Source organism: Emys orbicularis, chromosome 20 (genome assembly GCF_028017835.1).
Source record: "Emys orbicularis isolate rEmyOrb1 chromosome 20, rEmyOrb1.hap1, whole genome shotgun sequence".
Classification (NCBI taxonomy): Eukaryota; Metazoa; Chordata; order Testudines; family Emydidae; genus Emys; species Emys orbicularis.
The window spans coordinates 19986750-20004153 of NC_088702.1; the positions used below are offsets into that span (position 1 = coordinate 19986750).

General features: G+C 64.5%; 1 protein-coding gene across 1 annotated transcript; it reads right to left on the minus strand.

Annotated features, from left to right (window-relative positions):
- Positions 1 to 2217: 2217 nt before the first annotated feature.
- Positions 2218 to 11325, minus strand: LOC135892142 (NLR family CARD domain-containing protein 3-like). The gene is made up of 8 exons (XM_065419838.1): positions 11230 to 11325; positions 9974 to 10301; positions 7157 to 7249; positions 6517 to 6573; positions 4275 to 6033; positions 3876 to 3962; positions 3280 to 3447; positions 2218 to 2524 (listed from the first exon to the last, which is right to left on the minus strand). The coding sequence occupies exons 1-8, from the start codon at positions 11323 to 11325 to the stop codon at positions 2218 to 2220; spliced, it is 2895 nt and encodes a 964-aa protein (XP_065275910.1).
- Positions 11326 to 17404: the final 6079 nt, after the last annotated feature.

The following is a 17404-nucleotide window of genomic DNA, read 5'->3' on the forward strand; positions in this document are numbered from 1 at the left end:
GGGGGTCTATGGGGTGGAGGAGGGTTCTGTAGAGGAGGGTTTCCCTGGCTGGGGGTCCCATGGGCGACTGGGGGGGTCTATGGCGTGGAAGGGGGGTCCCTGGCTGGGGGTCTATGGGGTGGAAGGGAGGATCTATGGGGAGGAGGGCAGTGCCCCGCCCCTCACCCCGCGCTCCGGGCGGCCCCGCTCGGCCCCTCCATGGTCCCGTCTCCGTGAGCGGAATAAACCGCTCAGCACCACGCGGTGGGGCGTGGCTAGACGGGCGGAGGGCGGAGCTTCGTAGGGGACGGGCGGGACCTGAAAATGACCGGGGGCGGTGACATGGATGGGAGGGGACTATGCTGGGGAGGGCCTATCGGGATGTGGGCGGGACCTACGCCGATTTGGGGCGGGGCTTAGCGAGATGGGGCGAGAGGCTTCTAACTCTGCAGCTTCTCCTGCCAGCTGGGCCCCGGGGGTAGCCCAGATCCCCCCAACTGCGCACAGGAGATGGGGGGCGGGCTCTGCCCCCCCGGCAGCTGCTCCAGCCCCCTGGCCTGGCCACCCTGGGCTGCGGGAGTTGGCCCAGCAGCCAGCCGCTGCCTACCGGGATTAGTGGGGGCTGGGCTAATCTGGTTTATGGGGGTGAGGGGGGCAGCCCACGGTGGGGAAGGGGAAGGCCAGGTTCAGGGCCCCTGACATGTGGGGAAAAGGATCAGGGCCCCCGAGGAGGGGATCGAACTCTGGTCTGGGGGGTAGGTCCTTAACACAGAGAAATGGGGGAGGGGTCCAGCGTGCAGCAAAAGGGGGGGCAGGGTGGAGTGGGGGGAAATTGCACCCCAATGCCCCCTGCAGAGGGGTGGTTCCCCCCCATGGGAATTTCACCCAGAACCCCCCTCTCCATCCACATACCCCCAGCCTGGGGTCTCTGGGGCAGCAGAGAGGGAGGGGGCGCCAGGCTGTCCGGGGAGGGGTTGCCAGATGTTTGGGGGTGAACTGGGCTTGGACTCCCCAAATATGGGGAATGGGGTGGGGAGAATGGTTCAAGGGGACGTGGGGTATTGGGGTAAGGAAGGGGGAATTTGGGGGGTCTCCCTTGGGAGAAGGGGGGCAGTAGGGGGGCCCAGCTAGACTGGGTCAACCCAGGATTTAGGGGTGGGATGATCCGACACCCCCCCACCCCATCCATCCAGAGACTCCCTGAGCGAACTGGGACAATATTTCACCATAGCACCTAATAAGCCGCCCAGGGGCATCGGGGCCAGCCCTGACTGCCAGGTGAGGGGAGATCCCCCACCCTGCCCTGCGTCCTGCAGCACAGCGCCCCCCAGCGCCGTGCCGGGGCATCGGCGTCAGCCCCCAGGACTCGGGCTCTGAGGGCTACAGCAATACAAACAATGACTAGGAATACAAATTTATTCATTACCAATATTTACCAATAGCTCCCTTTTTTAAGGGGATTTATATGAAAACATTCCCACCCTGGCGTGAGTTTATACTGAAATTAGCAGAGGAGTGTGGATCTGATGATGTACTCACTACTGCCCCCTGTGGCAGGGAAGTAGATATGTTCTAGCATGTGTCATGTCCCCTATAGTGCTCAGAATGAGAGGGATTCTCCGTAACTCCCAGGCACTGGCAGCTGGGTTCTGTCCCAGCTCTTGCTGTGAAATTCACAGGCAGACCCCCCTCCGGCCCCGCCCCACATCCCTCTGCCAGTTTATCTCTATGCCCTGCAGATGAGGGAGGAGGGGGTTCAGACTCCATGGCGGTAATGGGGCTGCTTAATGTCCGTGGGGTGGGGAGGGTGATGGGGGTGTCCGCCCTACTGGGAACGGAGCTGAGAACCTCGCCGTCATTACACACAGCCATTCGGATGGGAATAATCTGGGGCCGGATGGGAGCCGGCGCCCCCTAGTGGGGAAAGGCCCAGTGTCCCATTCCCTGCCCCCCTGAGCCAGCCAGCCCCCCACCCAGGGGCTGGATCGGTGCCAGTGGCCCCTAGAGGGGAAAGGTCCCATTCCCCGCCCCCCTGAGCCAGCCAGTCCCCCAACCTGGGCCCGGATGGGCGCCAGCGCCCCCTACAGGGGAAAGGCCCTGTGTCCTGTTTCCAGCTCCCCTAAACACCTAAGTTACCCTACAGCTTTACCCAGATGGCATCATGGGGGATCTGAGTGAGTGTCTCCCTCCGGTGGCGGGAAGGAGCCTAGCAGCGAGACGTGCAGCTCCTAGCACCTTTCATTCCTTCTCCCCCAGGAGGGCGCTGATCTCTCTCCTCAGCTCTCGGATTCTGGCCCGGGCCTCGGGGCTGGTCCTGGATTCGTCCAAGTCCCGGAGGACGGAGACGATGCAGCGCAGGGCGTCGGCGTTCTTCACGGCGTCCATCTGGTCGGGGTCGGCCTTGATCTCTTCCACCCAGTCCAGGTAGGCCTGGAGCAGGCCCATGTCGCTCTCGAACGTGCTGATCACCTTCAGGCCTGGCTTGCGACGGCTCAGCTCCGACAGGGTCCGCTGCCCGGCCTCGCTCAGCCGGTTCCCCACGATGCTGCCCAGAGGCGGGGGACAACACGTCAGGGGATCACAGAGATGCAGCTGCCTCTGGGGTGCAGCAGCCGGTTTATACTGGGATTGCTCGCCGGGGGCTGGCAGGGGTGGAGCCGTTGTATATATTGGGTGCTGAGATGCGGCTGCTGCTGGGGTGTGGCATGAGGGCTGGTTATACGGGGATCCCTCACCCAACACTGAAATGCGGCCACCTCTGGGGTGGGGCGTGCGGGCTGTTTATACAAGGACCCCCTCACCCAGTGCTGAGATGCAATATTGAGGCCAGAACTGACTGCTAGGGAGAGTCCCCATCCCGCCCCTGTAGCACAAGGCCCCTAGCGCCCCGCAGGGGTATTGGGGCCAACCCTGACTGCCAGGGGTGAGCCCCCATCCCGCCCCCTGCAGCACAGCGCCCCCTAGTGCCACCCAGGGGCATCGGGACCAGCCCTGCCTGCCAGGGGAGAGTCCCCATCCCACCCCTGCAGCACAGCGCCCCCTAGTGCCACCCAGGGGCATCGGGACCAGCCCTGACTGCCAGGGGTGAGCCCCCATCCCGCCCCCTGCAGCACAGCGCCCCCTAGTGCCACCCAGGGGCATCGGGACCAGCCCTGCCTGCCAGGGGAGAGTCCCCATCCCACCCCCTGCAGCACAGCGCCCCCTAGTGCCATGCTGGGGCATCGGGGCCAGCCCTGCCTGTCAGGGGAGAGCCCCCCCCCGCAGCACAGAGCCCTCTGCAGGGCAGCTGCTGGCACTCACGTCAGGAGCCGGAGGGTGCTGTTGGCCAGGAGACAGGGCAGCAGGTTGTCCAGGCCGCTGTCGGTGATGCCGGTGATGTCCAGGTACAGCTCCTCCAGGGTGCGGTTCTCCCGCAGGGCCTCCCACAGCCGCCTCGCCCCCTCCGAGCCCAGGCAGTTCCCGCACAGGCTGCAGGGAAGCAGAGCGACGGGATCCACTCGAGGGCGGGGAAGGGGCCAGCTCAGAAATCCCCCCCAGCCCGACAACTCTGGGTGCATCCCACCCCTGAACCCCAGAGAGGGGGGCTCGCGCCCCATGGCCCAGCCAGCCCTTGGCATCTCTTTTGGGGCTGCCAGCAAAGGGGTCGGTTAGTATCTGAGGGGGGGGGGAGGGGGAGACGGCCCCTGTCCCTGCTGGGAACGGGGCTGAGACCCGGAAAACTCAATTCCCATATGGAGTTAGAAGGGCCCAAAGCCCATTTTCTGCCCCCCTGAGCCAGCCAGTCCCCACGCTGGGGCTGGATCAGAGCTGGGGCCCCCCAGAGGGGAAAGCCCATGTGCCCCATTGCCCCCCCCCCCCGCCAGCCTGCGCCCCGTCCTGGGGCCGTGGTCACTCACAGCAGCCGTTTCACTTGGCACTGGGGGGATCTCAGCACCTCGGCCTCTATGACGGCGGCCTCCTTGTCCAGAGAATTGTAGCGCAACCTGCAGAGGAGTGGTCAGCGTGAGAGGGGACCGGAGCACCGGGCACCCCCCGCTCCCGGAGCCTGGGATAGAACCCAGGAGTCCTGGCTCCTAATCCTCCCCCCCCCCCCCGCCGCTCTAACCACTAGACCCCCACTCCCCACCCACATCCAGGGATAGAACCCAGGAGTCCTGACTCCCAGCCCCTCCGCTCTAACCACTAGGCCCACTCCCAGAGCTGGGGATGGAACCCAGGAGTCCTGGGTGGCGTGCGCGCGCGTGCACACACACACACACACACACACGCACTCACTCACGCACTCACTCACTCACTGCAGCGTCTCGCAGCGGTGCAGCAGCCCCCGGATCCTGCGCAGCCCAGCCATGCCCATGTTGCTGTAGCTCAAGTTGAGGTTCTTCACTCTCCCGGGCTCAGAGGCCCCCAGCACGTAGGCCAGGGCGGCGCAGTCGGCTGGGTTGAGGGTCACCTTGAAGAGGTTGACGTCCTCCAGCTCGCGGGCCACCCGGCCCGTCACCCCCTCCTGGCGCAGCTCCGCCACGCAGTGCAGGAGCGAGAGGAGGCGCCTCTCGGTGTCTCCCCTGAGCTTCCTCCCCAGCCAGTCCGCCACGGGCCCCAGCACGTCTCCGGAGAAGCCTGCGGCCAACCCCTCCAGCTTCCCCTCCATCCTGGAGGTCAGCAGCCCCATGAAGAACCTGGCGAACATCTGGAGATTGTCCCACCGGGGCTGGTGGCCCCTCAGGAGCTGCCTGGTGGAGTGGAGGAGACTGGATTCGCCTGGTGACGTCCAGGAGGGCTCCGGGTCCCCGTCCTGCTGGGCCGATCCCTCCCACCAGAGATCCAGGCAGGGCGTGAGGTCCTCAGCGCCAGGATCCAGGGCAGCCACGCAGTAGAGCGCGGCCAGGAACTCCTGCACCGTCAGGTGGAAGAAGCAATAGACCTGGTGGTCTTCTCTGGAGAAGATGGGGTTGAAGAAAGTGCCCGGAAGGTCTTGGGGGTCGAATCCGAATTCCCGCAGCTCAGCTGGGGTGAAGAGGATCTTGCCGGCCAACAGGGCGGCGTACGCCAGGCGCCCCAGGGGCAGGACCAGCTGCCCGGCGCCAGGCTCCGGAGACCAGCTGCGTCCCAGGATGGTGGCCATATAGCAGCGATAGACCTCGGTGATGGTGGTGGGCGGAGATGGGTCAGCTGCCTGGCCGGCGGGGAAGAACTCCCCCAGGGCGGTGCATAAGATGAAGCAGTAGAGGGGGATGAAGCAAAGCCCGGCTAAGCCTTGGTGGCCGGAGATGTAGCCCTGCACGGCAGCGGCTCGCTCGGCATCCCGGAAGAACCGGCGGAAGTAGTCCTCCACCTGGTCCTCGTCAAAGCCGAGGATCAGCAAGTGGCGATCAAAGGGGATGCCGGAGAGGGCCGGGCACGGCCGGGACGTCACCACGACGGCCGCCCCGGGCAGCAGGGTCCCGTCGATGAGTCCCCGCAGCAGCTCCTTGACGTGGGCCGGGTGGCCGGGCCGGTGGCGGGGAGTTCCGCCTTCCAACGGGTGCCGGAATTCGTCCAAACCGTCCACGAGGACGAGGAGGTCCCCGGGCCGCGCCAGCAGCTCGGGCAGCACCTCCTGGAGGTGGGGACGCTTGGCGCAGATCAGCCCCTCCAGGGTGACCGGGCTGGACATCACGCTGAGCTCCCGGCAGGAGAAATCCAAGGCGCAGAGGGGGCCCTGGAATGCCGCGCCCAGCGCCCAGTCGTGCAGGATCTTCTGCACGGTCACGCTCTTGCCGATGCCAGCGGCGCCGCTCAGGGCCACCCGGCGGGGGGCCTGGGTCTCGGTGGGCAGCGGGGCCAGGAGGTGGCGCAGGGGGAGCCGGCGGGGGGCGTGGAGCGGGAGGAGGCGGGCGCGGCGGGCGGCCAGGGCCAGGTGCTCATGCCCGGGGGGGGCGGTGGGGCCGGGGTGGTCCAGCAGCAGCAGCGGGGTATAGCGGATCTCGAGGAGGCCGCAGGATCGGGCGTCACAGGCATTGGTGCACAGCTGCTGGGTATGCCGCAGCAGAGAGGCCCGGTGGCGCTGCAGGACAGCTGGGGGGAGGGGAGGAACAGCGGGGGGGGGGGGGGTCGAGTGTCTGCACCCCCCAGATCCCTGGGCCTGCCCCTCACGCCTCAATCCGCCCCCTAACTCCTCCAGCCCTCCCATTCCCCAGTCCTTCTGCAACTCCCCTATCTGTCCCCCCAATCCCCCCTCCCCCAGGCCTCCCTCAACCCCCATCTTTGCCCCCAATCCCTCTGCAACTCCCCCATCTCTGCCCCCAAATCCTCCCCTCAACCCCCATCTCTGCCCCTGCCTCGCCCCCAACCCCAAGATCCTCTCCCAACTCCCCTAACCTGACCCACCAGCCCTGACCCTGCCCCCAACCCCCGACCCTCTCTCCCACCCCTCCGTCCCTCACCACAACTTTCCCTCCCTTCCCCAGGCCCATCTGTCACTCCAACTCTCTCCCCTGCTCCCAACACCCTGACCCTCCCTCTGACCTCCCTCCCCAGCCCAGCCCCCTCACTCCATACCTTTCAGCGAGGCGCTCGGGGCCTTTCGGAAGTTCAGGATCCCGGTGCGCTCCTCACCTGCTGGACAAGGGACAAGTGTCCTTGTTGCTTGGGGGAAGGACCCAGATCCGGGCCCCAGAGCTGGGCTGTGCCAAGCCTCTCCCTGTCCACACCTCCTCCATGACATCCTGCTGTGGCCTCAGAACTGGGGAGAGAACCCAGGAGTCCTGGCTCCCAGCCCCCCTATTCTGACCACTAGACCCCATTCCCCTCCCAGAGACAGGGATAGAACCCAGGAGTCCGGGCTCTCAGTCCCCCTATTCTAACCCACTAGACCCCACTCCCCTCTCAGAGCTGAGGATAGAACCCAGGAGTCCTGGCTCCCAGCCCCCCCCCATGCTAACCACTAGACCCCATTCCCCTCCCAGAGCTGGGGAGAGAACCCAGGAGCCCTGGCTCCCTGCCCCCCTATTCTGACCACTAGACCCCATTCCCCTCCCAGAGACAGGGATAGAACCCAGGAGTCCGGGCTCCCAGTCCCCCTGTTCTAACCCACTAGACCCCACTCCCCTCCCAGCCTGTCTTGAGCTGATGATCCCTCATTGATAAGGGGTTGTTCCTGAGGTCGGTTGGTGAGGTGGGGGTGGCAGGGGGGTCTCACCTGGCGGCTCTGGGGTTGGCTCATACTTCTTGGTGTGTTTCCGCAGGATTTTCCGCAGGAATGTGTGGTTGGATTTCGGAGGGTTGGGATTGTCTGCAAAAGAAAGATGGATGGAGATAAAAATAGTGGTTGGATGGGTGGATGGATGGATATCAAAAGGAGAGTCTGATGGATGAATAGATACGAGAAAGATGGACAGATGGAAGATTGGATGGGTGGGTGGATGGATATAAAATGACAGATGGGTGGAAGAAGGCTGCAAGTCTGGATGTGAGGATGGATGGAAATAAAAAAGATGGATGGAAGGCTGGAGGTGTGGGTGGCTGGACGTAAAGAAGACGGATGGATGGGTGGAAGGTTGCATGGATTGAAGGCTGGATGGGTAGATGGATGGAAGGTGGATGGAAGTTGGTTAGGTGGATAGATATAAAAAGACATGGATGGAAAAGGTTGGATGAATGGAAGGTTGGATGGGTAGATGGATGGAAGGCTGGATGGGTAGATGGATGGAAGGTTGGATGGGTAGATGAATGGAAGGTTGGATGGGTAGATGGATGTAAGGTTGGATGGGTAGATGGATGGAAGGCTGGATGGGTAGCTGGATGGGTAGATGGATGGAAGGTTGGATGGGTAGATGGATGGAAGGTTAGATGGGTAGATGGATGGGTAGATGAATGGAAGGTTGGATGGGTAGATGGATGGAAGGCTGGATGGGTAGATGGATCGAAGGTTAGATGGGTAGATGGATGGGTAGATGGATGGAAGGTTTGATGGGTAGATGGATGGAAGGCTGGATGGGTAGATGGATGGAAGGTTGGATGGGTAGATGAATGGAAGGTTGGATGGGTAGATGAATGGAAGGTTGGATGGGTAGATGAATGGAAGGTTGGATGGGTAGCTGGATGGGTAGATGAATGGAAGGTTGGATGGGTAGATGGATGGAAGGCTGGATGGGTAGATGGATGGAAGGCTGGATGGATGGTTGGAGGGATATAAAAAGGATGGATGGATAGATATAAAGGATGGATAGATATAAAAATGTGGCTAGCTGGGGCTATGGCTGGAAGGCTGCTTGTGTGGATGGATGGATGGATATAAAAAAGATGGGATGAGGCTGAGAAGGGGCCAGTTAACCATGTAGGCCACAGCTACGGGGAACTGAGCGGCTGAAGTAACCCCTGACTGGTGATGGAGCCCGGCTGAGCGGGAACAGGCGGGGCTGGGATAAAGCCAGGAAACTCGCAGCAGAAGGGGGCTGCAAGGAAGGACCCTGCAGCCACTGTCTGGACGTTAGCGAGGGAAGGAAGGGAGCCAGGGGAGAGGGGCAGGGAAAGGGCAGCGAGGTTTAAGATGGTGCAGACCTTGGCTGTGGATTAGAAGGTTGCTGGGCTGGAACCTGGAATAGAGGCTGGGTCCGTGTTACCCACCAGCCCCTGGGGAAGTGGTGCCACCTGGGCAGTGACTGAGAAGACAGCTGGAGACAGTTACTATGGAAAGACTTTGATACCCTGGAAGGGGGAAAACCCAGGGTGAGCTGGCCAGAGGGCCGAGCCTTGAAGGGAGAGCACCCGGAGTCTGAGAGTGAGAGAGAGAGAGACAGCAGGGGGCGCAACCCTGCAGAAGGGGCATCGGACCTGGAAAGCGCTAATCCTCCAAGGGGCCAGGAGGAGGCGCTCCAGCGGTGAGTAGAGAACCCTGTGGATGGGTGGATGGATATAAAGAAGTTGCATGGGTGGATGGATGGATATAAAGAAGGATAATTGGATGTATGTATGGGTAGCAGTAAAAGAAGGATGGATGGAAAGTTGGATGGGTGGATGGATGGGTGGGGGGTTGGATGGGTGGGTGGGGGGGTTGGATGGATAGATGGAAAAAAGGGCAGTTGTTTGTATGGATAGCTATAAAAGAAGGATAGGTGGGTGGGTGGGTGAATGGAACTAGAGAAGGATGGGTGGCAGGTTGGGTTGATGGATGGACGGATGGACGGATGGATGGGGGGGGTTGATGGATGGGTGGATGGAAATAGAGAAGGATGGGTGGACGGGTGGGTGGATCGGAAGGCTGGCTGGGTACAGAAAGATGGAAGGTTGATGGATATCAAACAGGCTGTTTGGACGGCAGGTTGGAGGGACATAAAACCACGGCTGGCCACGTGGATGGCTGTAAAAGAAAGCCAGGTAGACGGAGGGATGGTTGAAGACGGAAAGCTGGAGGAAGGGATGGGAAAGACACCAGGACACAGCGATGGCTGACGTGAGGCAGAACCTTATGGCGTTCCTGTGATTTCCCCCAAATTACCGATGCAGCCCCCAGTGCCAGCCCCCCTGAGCCAGGCAGTGCCCCACCCTGGGGCTGGGTGGGAGCTGGCGCCCCCCTGGAGGGGACAGGCCACGTGTCCCACCCCCCTGAGCCAGGCAGTGCCCCGCCCTGGGGCTGGGTGGGAGCTGGTGCCCCCTAGAGGGGACAGGCCACATGTCCCACTCCCCACCCCCCTGAGCCAGGCAGTGCCCCGCCCTGGGGCTGTGTGGGAGCTGGCGCCCCCTGAAGGGGACAGGCTACGTGTCCCACTCCCCACCCCCCTGAGCCAGGCAGTGTCCCGCCTTGGGGCTGGGTGGGAGCTGGTGCCCCCTAGAGGGGACAGGCCACGTGTCCCACCCCCCTGAGCCAGGCAGTGCCCCGCCCTGGGGCTGGGTGGGAGCTGGTGCCCCCTAGAGGGGACAGGCCACGTGTCCCACTCCCCACCCCCCTGAGCCAGGCAGTGCCCTGCCTTGGGGCTGGGTGGGAGCTGGTGCCCCCTAGAGGGGACAGGCCCCGTACCTGGTTGCAATTGAGGACACGGTCTCTTTTTCTCCGGGTACTTCTCCTTCAGCCATTGCTGGAGCTCGGCGCCGTATTCCTCCTGCAGCTCCCGCAGCGCCTCCAGGAAGCACCGGCTCCGCTCGACACCCTGGCTGACCGACTCCAGCAGCGCGATGATCTGGTTCATCTCGGGGGCCGTCTCCAGCAGGGCGAAGTACTCGGCCTGGCTCAGCACCTTGGTGTCGTGGAGCCGACGCAGCAGGGGCTGGGGGTTCCCCTTGATCCAGCAGAGCAGGGCCTGCCGGTGCTGCTGGATCAGCTCGGGGTAATGCTGGGGGGCAGGCATCTGCAGGGGAGAGACGGAGAGAGAACCCAGGAGTCCTGGCTCCAAGCCCCCCTCCCCTGCTCTAACCACTAGCCCCCACTCCCCTCCCAGAGCCAGGAAAATGTGATGAATAGTCTAAATTGGAGGGGAGAGCGCCCCGTCCTGAGCCCCTCCCTGCAGCACAGCGCCCCCTAGCACTGCCCTGGGGCATTGGGGCCAGCCCTGACTGCTGGGGGAGAGCCCCCCGCCCTGCAGCACAGCGCCCCCTGCAGCTGGTCTCCTGTCCCGTCACCCACCCAGCCGGTCCTGGCTTGGCAGCTCAGCTGGGCTGTGACAGGGGGTGGATGATGTGGGGAGGGCGGGGTGGGGCGGGGCGTCTTATCTCCGCTCACTCCAAGGAGCAGAGAACTTGACCTTCATTCCACTGCTACAGCCCTCCAGTCACTGAGCGGGGGGTGGGGTGACTGGTGGGGGGGGGGAGCAGGGAATGGGGCACGGGGCCTTTTGCCTCTAGGGGCGCCGGCTCTGATCCAGCCCCAGTGGGGGATTCACTCTGGGCTCCTTCAGTGTCATGGCCCTGTCTGTGAAGTGAGTGTGTCCAGTCTCAGCCCTGTCCCGGGAGAGGGACCACGTCCCCCCCCCCAGGGGAGCTCACCACCCCCTTGCCAGCAGCCCCAGCAGACAGGTGAGGGCTGGATCTGGGCCATGGGGACTGAACTCCCAGCCCTGCCCCCGCTCTAACCCACTAGACCCCCCTTCCCCCTGAGCTGGGATAGAACCCAGGAGTCCGGGCTCCCTCCCAGCCCCCTCTGCTCTAACCATTAATCCCCCACCCCTCCCAGAGCCAGGAGAGAACCCAGGCGTCCTGGCTCCCAACCCCCCCTCTGCTCTAATCACTAGGCCCCATCCTGCTCCCGGCGGGACAGGGCAGTGGTGTTGTGGGTCCTACCTGGGTCCAGCTCGGTCTGCAAAGCCCCTGAGCCCTGCTGCTCCCGGGGCGGGGCAGGATCTCAGCTCTAGCCAGAGCAACCTTTGGCTCAATCATTAACCACAATCAGCAAAGGCCTTGTTGGGTAATAGCCCCTCCCTCCCTGGGTGAGAGCCAGGACTCCTGGATTCTTCCCCTAGCTCTGGGAGGGGAGTGGGGTCTAGTGGTTAGAGCGGGGGGGACAGTCTCAGAGCCAGGACTCCTGGGTTCTCCCCCAGCTCTGGGAGGGGAGTGGGATCTAGTGGTTAGAGCAGGGGGACGGTCTCAGAGCCAGGACTCCTGGGTTCTCCCCCTAGCTCTGGGAGGGGAGTGGGGTCTAGTGGTTAGAGCAGGGGGACGGTCTCAGAGCCAGGACTCCTGGGTTCTCCCCCTAGCTCTGGGAGGGGAGTGGGGTCTAGTGGTTAGAGCAGGGAGTGTTGCTGAGGTCGGTGCTTTTAACGGCTGGTAACAGAGGAAGCAGTTTTGGGGGGAAGAGCTGGGCCCAGCCTGGGGCAGGGGGCAGAAGTGGGGCTCTGGGGGGCTGTGCAGGGAGCTCTGTGTTTTTCCTTGATGTGGTGTCTGCTCTGGTCTCCGCTAGTCACCTGGCAACGAGCCCTCCCCCAGCTCTACCGGTGCCCCTCACTCCCGACCCATAGCCCCTGCTAGCCCAGCCCTGGGCTCCCCCCCAGCTCTGCTGGTGCCCCTCACTCCCGACCCACAGCCCCTGCTAGCCCAGCCCTGGGCTCCCCCCCCAGCCCTGCCAGTGCCCCTCACTCCCGACCCACAGCCCCTGCGATCCCAGCCCTGGGCTCCCCACCCCCCCAGCCCTGCCGGTGCCCCTCACTCCCGACCCACAGCCCCTGCGATCCCAGCCCTGGGCTCCCCACCGCCCCAGCCCTGCCGGTGTCCCTCACTCCCGACCTCTTCCCTCTCTCTGTTCTGTTTGTAGCTCTAACTGTTCAGTGTAATTTGCGTGTGTGTGTGTCTATGGAGCAGCGTGTGTGTTAATCTGTCGCCTTATCGGTGCCGCGAGACCATTCCAAGTGGAGGCCTTTGCCCTGTGAATATCTCCTTGTGTGAAACCCCCGGCAGTGTCACACCTGCCCGGTGTCACAACCACACCTGCAGCGTGTCTCAGACACACACACATACGCTCTGCCTGGCCTGCTGGGGCAGGGAAGGGGACGCAAACATGGACACACACTCACACTCTGTCTCTCTCCTGCTCCATTCCAGCAATGCCGGCCCAAAGATGGGGGTGTGTAGGAGGTGGGAGCCCCTAGGTGTCCCCCCCCCCGATGCCCCTCCACGGCATGTGCCAGGGCAGACATGGGACTTGTGGGGAAGCGGGGGGGGGGGGGGCGGGAGCTGCAGCTCACAGATTCAGCTGGGCCCCAGGGCGACAGTGAAGCAATTATTTATAGTTGGCCGGAGCGCAGAGAGGACGGAGAGAAAACAAGGGCAAGAGGAAGCCAGCGAGAGCCAGGCTTGGGCCAGCTTTGGGGGCGCTGGGATCCGGCCGGACGCCGGCCCTGCCTGGTGAGCCCCCGGGAATTCCCAGCGCAGCAAGTTGGGGGTGAAGGGGGGATATGGTTGTGAAGGGGGGAGAAATGGAAGGAAGGGTGGGGTGTGTCGAACAGAACCCCCTCCCCCGGTCCCAGAGCCAGGGGTAGAACCCAGGAGTCCTGGCTCCCAGCCTCCCTGCACTAATCCCTGGACCCCACTTCCCTCGCCCAGAGCCAGGGCAAGAACCCAGGAGTCCTGGCTCCCCCTCCCCAGGTTTTCTTTGGCTGGGACCCTGAAGGACTGAGCCCCCCGCCATCACTCCCCTTCGCAGCATCAGACACCCCGAGCTTGGGGGGGGGGGTCGGGCCCAGAGGGGGTAAGGGGAGGCCAAGGACGGGAGAGTGAAACTGACCAGAAATAGGTACAGGAAAGTGAAACTGACCAGGAGCCCGTGGCTGGGCCCTGAGAGAAGTGTGGGAGCCCAGAGCGCGGGGGGCGGGGGGGTAACGGATAGCTAGACAGGCCAGGATAGATAGTGGTAGATAAATAGAGGTGTGGATGGATGGATGGATAGACAGAGGGATGGATGGGGATGGATAGATGGGATGGTTGGGGATACATGTGGGGGCGTATTGGGATGGATAGATAGAGGGGTGTATGGGGGACAGAGGAATAGATAGGGTGTGTGGGGGAGGAGAGGGAGATGGGGTGGCTGGGGGTGGGAGAGGGAGTGGGTGGGGATAGATGGGTGGGGGAGGGAGATGGGGAGATGGTGGAGGGAGATGGGGTGGCTGGGGGTGGGAGAGGGAGTGGGTGGGGATAGATGGGTGGGGGAGGGAGATGGGAGATGGGGTGGGAGAGGGAGTGGGTGGGGATAGATGGGTGGGGATAGATGGGAGGGGGAGGGGGTGCGAGTGGATGGGGAGATGGTGGAGGGAGATGGGGGGCACGGGGGAGGGAGGCCTGGGTCTGTGCAGAGGCCGGGAGCTCCCCCGAGCCGGGCCTGGGCAAGCGGCCAGCAGCTGGGGGGGACTGCGCTGGGTCATGCGTCTCCCTGTGTGTCTGCTCTGCCCGCGCCCGGCTGCTGCTGGCTCCCCTCCCCCCGCCCTGACCTCAGAGCCCACTTGTCTCCCAGAGCCAGGGAGAGAACCCAGGAGTCCTGGCTCCCAGCCCCCTCTGCTCTAGCCACTAGACCCCACTCCCCTCCCAAAGCCAGGGAGAGAACCCAGGAGTCCTGGCTCTCTTTTGAGCTCTGCTGCTGCCTCAGTTTCCCTGCTGTAGAAGGGGGGATGGAGGGGAGTGAGCAGCTTCCTGGCGTGGGGGCGGGGTCTCTCCTAGGGGAGGAGCTGGGACGGGTGAGGGGCAGGTGACCCCCTGCCCCAGTTTCACTGCCAGGATTGGCTCCAGCAACACGAGCTGCGGGTTTTCGTAAGGAAGCCAAAGGGCTTTGGGCTGCGACCGTCCTGGGCGGAGAGACAGCAAAGGGGGAGCGAGTCCCTGGGGCGAGTGAGATACGGGGCCCCCGATCTGGCCCCAGGGCAGGGACTGGCTGGCTCGGGGGGGGGGGGCGGAGAATGGGGCATGGGGCCTTTCCCATTATGGGGGAGGCACTGGCTCCAATCCCGGCTAGAGCAGTTCCACTTATAACCCACGGCTCTCTCTCCACCCCCAGGGTTCACAGCAGAGAGGGGGAGGGGACGGACACCTGGGGTCCTAATTCAATCCACCCGACATGGCCGGATCCCCCCAGGCCAGACATGCTGTGAGCCTCACGTGGCAGCGCCTCCTGCTGGCCCTGCTGGAAGGTAAGTCTCTGCCATCCCTGTTCCCTAGCTGCCCCGCCCCAGAGGTGGCTGCATCTCGGCCCCAGGCGAGCCGTACCTGTGTGGCGTTATGTGTAGCTGTTCCCCAGCTGCCCCGCCCCAGAGGTGGCTGCATCTCAGCCCCAGGCGAGCAATACCTGTGTGGCATTATGTGTGGCTGTTCCCCAGCTGCCCCGCCCCAGAGGTGGCTGCACCTCAGCGCTGCATTCTGTCTTTCCAGCGTTGTGTTACTGCCATGTCTCTGGGTCCTGGACATCCTCGCTCCCTGGGACCATTCGGGCTCTGAAGGGTTCCTGCGTGGTCATCCCCTGCTCATTCACCTACCCCGGCTCCCGCGAGTCCCTGGGTGGTCCATTCAGCGTGGTCTGGTACCAGTACCGGAGCAGGGGCTACCCCGAGATCTATAACAGCAAGGGCAACGGCCAGCGTGCTGGCCGAGTACCAGGCCCCGGACGCAGCTGCTGGGGGATCCGGAGATGAGGAACTGCACCCTGAGCATAAGCCCCGTGCGGAGCGAGGACGCCATGAGCTACTACGTCTGGATCAACCCCGACTCTGTCAGGCATCGCTTCTACGACGTCACAGTCCGGGTGGAAGGTGGCAGGTAACTGGAGACCCCCCCCACCTCGCACAGGGCAGCCCCAGGGATACAGCCAAAGGGAGGCTGGCAGCAGAGGGTTCCACCCCAGAGGCGGTCGCATTGCAGGATGCCTGTATAAACAGCCGTCCAACCCCATATGCAGACACCACATCGAGGAAAAACACAGAGCTCCCTGCACAGCCCCCAGGAGCCCCACTTCCTCCCCCAGCCCTTCCCCCAAAACTGCTTCCTCTGTTACCAGCCATTAAAAGCACAGACCTCAGCAACACTCCCTGCTCTAACCACTAGACCCCACTCCCCTCCCAGAGCCAGGGGGAGAACGTAGTCCCTGCACCCCACCCCAGAGACGGCTGCATCTCAGCATTGGGGAGGGGTCCTTGTATAAACAGCTGCCCCACCCCAGAGGCGGCTGCATCTTGGCGCCGGGCAAGGAGCCCCTGTATAAGCAGCGCCTGTGACCCACCCCAGAGGTGGCTGAATCAGAGGCCGATCACTCGCCGCAGTCTGTGACACCCTCCCCGTCTGTCTCCCCCAGACACTCCAGACCCGCTGATGCTGAGCGACCCCGGGGTGCTGATCGAGGGCGAACCGAACCACCATCACCTGCTCCATCCGCCACACCTGCCCCCTCGGCCCCCTCCCAGCCTGGGCTGGAGCCCCGGGAGGGGCAAAGCGGGTGACCAGCCATGAGCGGCTGGCGGGGGGGCGGCTGGCGGGCAGAGTCGGAGCTGAGCTACACCCCCTCGTACAAGGACCACGGGCAGTACCTGCAGTGCACGGCCACCTTCCCCAACCAGCAGCAGGCTCGCAACGGGCTGTACCTGCAGGTCAAGTGTGAGTGAGAGGGCGCTAGGGGGGCGCTGTGCTGCAGGGGGTGGGGTGGGGGCTCTCCCATGGCAGGCAGGGCTGGTCCCGATGTCCCAGCCTGGCACTAGGGGGCGCAGTGCTCCAGCGGGCAGGGCGGAAGGTCAGCAGGGGGCGCTGTGGGGCAGGGGGAGGGCAGAGGGTCAGGAGAAGGTGCTGTGGTGCGGGGGGCAGGGCAGGGGGGTCAGCAGGGGGCGCTGTGGGGGACGGGGCGGGGCAGAGGATCAGTAGGGAGCGCTGTGCTATAGGGGGCGGGGTGGGTGGGGTCAGTAGGGGTCGCTGTGGTGCAGGGGCAGGGCAGGAGGGGGCGCCGTGCTGCAGAGGGTGGGCGGAAAGTCAGCAGGGGGGTGCTGTGGGGCAGGGGGAGGGGCGGAGGGTCAGGAGGGGGTGCTGTGGGGCAGGGCAGGGGATCAGCAGGGGGCGCTGTGCGGGACGGGGTGGGGCAGAGGGTCAGTAGGGGGGCACTGTGCTGTAGGGGGCAGGGTGGGTGGGGTCAACAGGGGGTGCTGAGGGGCAGGGGGCGGGGCAGAGGTCAGTAGGGGCGCTGTGGGGCAGGGGGGCGGGGCAGAGGATCAGGAGGGGTCGCTGTGGGGCAGGGGGCGGGGCAGAGGGTCAGGAGGGGTCGCTGTGGGGCAGAGGCAGGGCAGGAGGGGGCGCCGTGCTGCAGAGGATGGGCGGAAGGTCAGCAGGGGGTGCTGTGGGGCACGGGGCAGGGCAGGGGGTCAGCAGGGGGAGCTGTGCGGGACGGGGTGGGGCAGAGGTCAGCAGGGGGTGCTGTGGGGCAGGGGGCGGGGCAGAGGTCAGTAGGGGCGCTGTGGGGCAGGGGGCGGGGCAGAGGGTCAGGAGGGGTCGCTGTGGGGCAGGGGCAGGGCAGGAGGGGGCGCCGTGCTGCAGAGGATGGGCGGAAGGTTAGCAGGGGGTGCTGTGGGGCAGGGGGCGGGGCAGAGGGTCAGGAGGGGTCGCTGTGGGGCAGGGGCAGGGCAGGAGGGGTCGCTGTGGGGCAGGGGCAGGGCAGGAGGGGGCGCCGTGCTGCAGAGGATGGGCGGAAGGTTAGCAGGGGGTGCTGTGGGGCAGGGGGCGGGGCAGAGGTCAGTAGGGGCGCTGTGGGGCAGGGGGCGGGGCAGAGGGTCAGGAGGGGTCGCTGTGGGGCAGAGGATGGGCGGAAGGTCAGCAGTGGGTGCTGTGGGGCAGGGGCAGGGCAGGGGTTACTGGGGGCGCCGCTCTGCAGAGGGTGGGGTGGGGGCTCTCCCCTCGTGGTGGGGGCTGGCCCCAGAGAGGGAGGGGGGTGGCACAGATGATGCTCCGGGGAAGGCCGGAGGCTGGAGCAGCTCTGGGGTCTCGGGGTGGCTGGTGGGGGCAGGTT

Excerpts from the sequence above, each read along its gene's own strand:
- LOC135892142 (XM_065419838.1), bottom strand. The coding sequence starts at position 11,325 with ATGATTGAGCCAAAGGTTGCTCTGGCTAGAGCTGAGATCCTGCCCCGC. Across the intron at positions 7,250-9,973 it reads GTGTCCTCAATTGCAACCAG|ACAATCCCAACCCTCCGAAA; the intron begins GTACGGGGCCTG and ends TTTCTTTTGCAG. Across the intron at positions 3,963-4,274 it reads CACCGCTGCGAGACGCTGCA|GTTGCGCTACAATTCTCTGG; the intron begins GTGAGTGAGTGA and ends ACTCCTCTGCAG.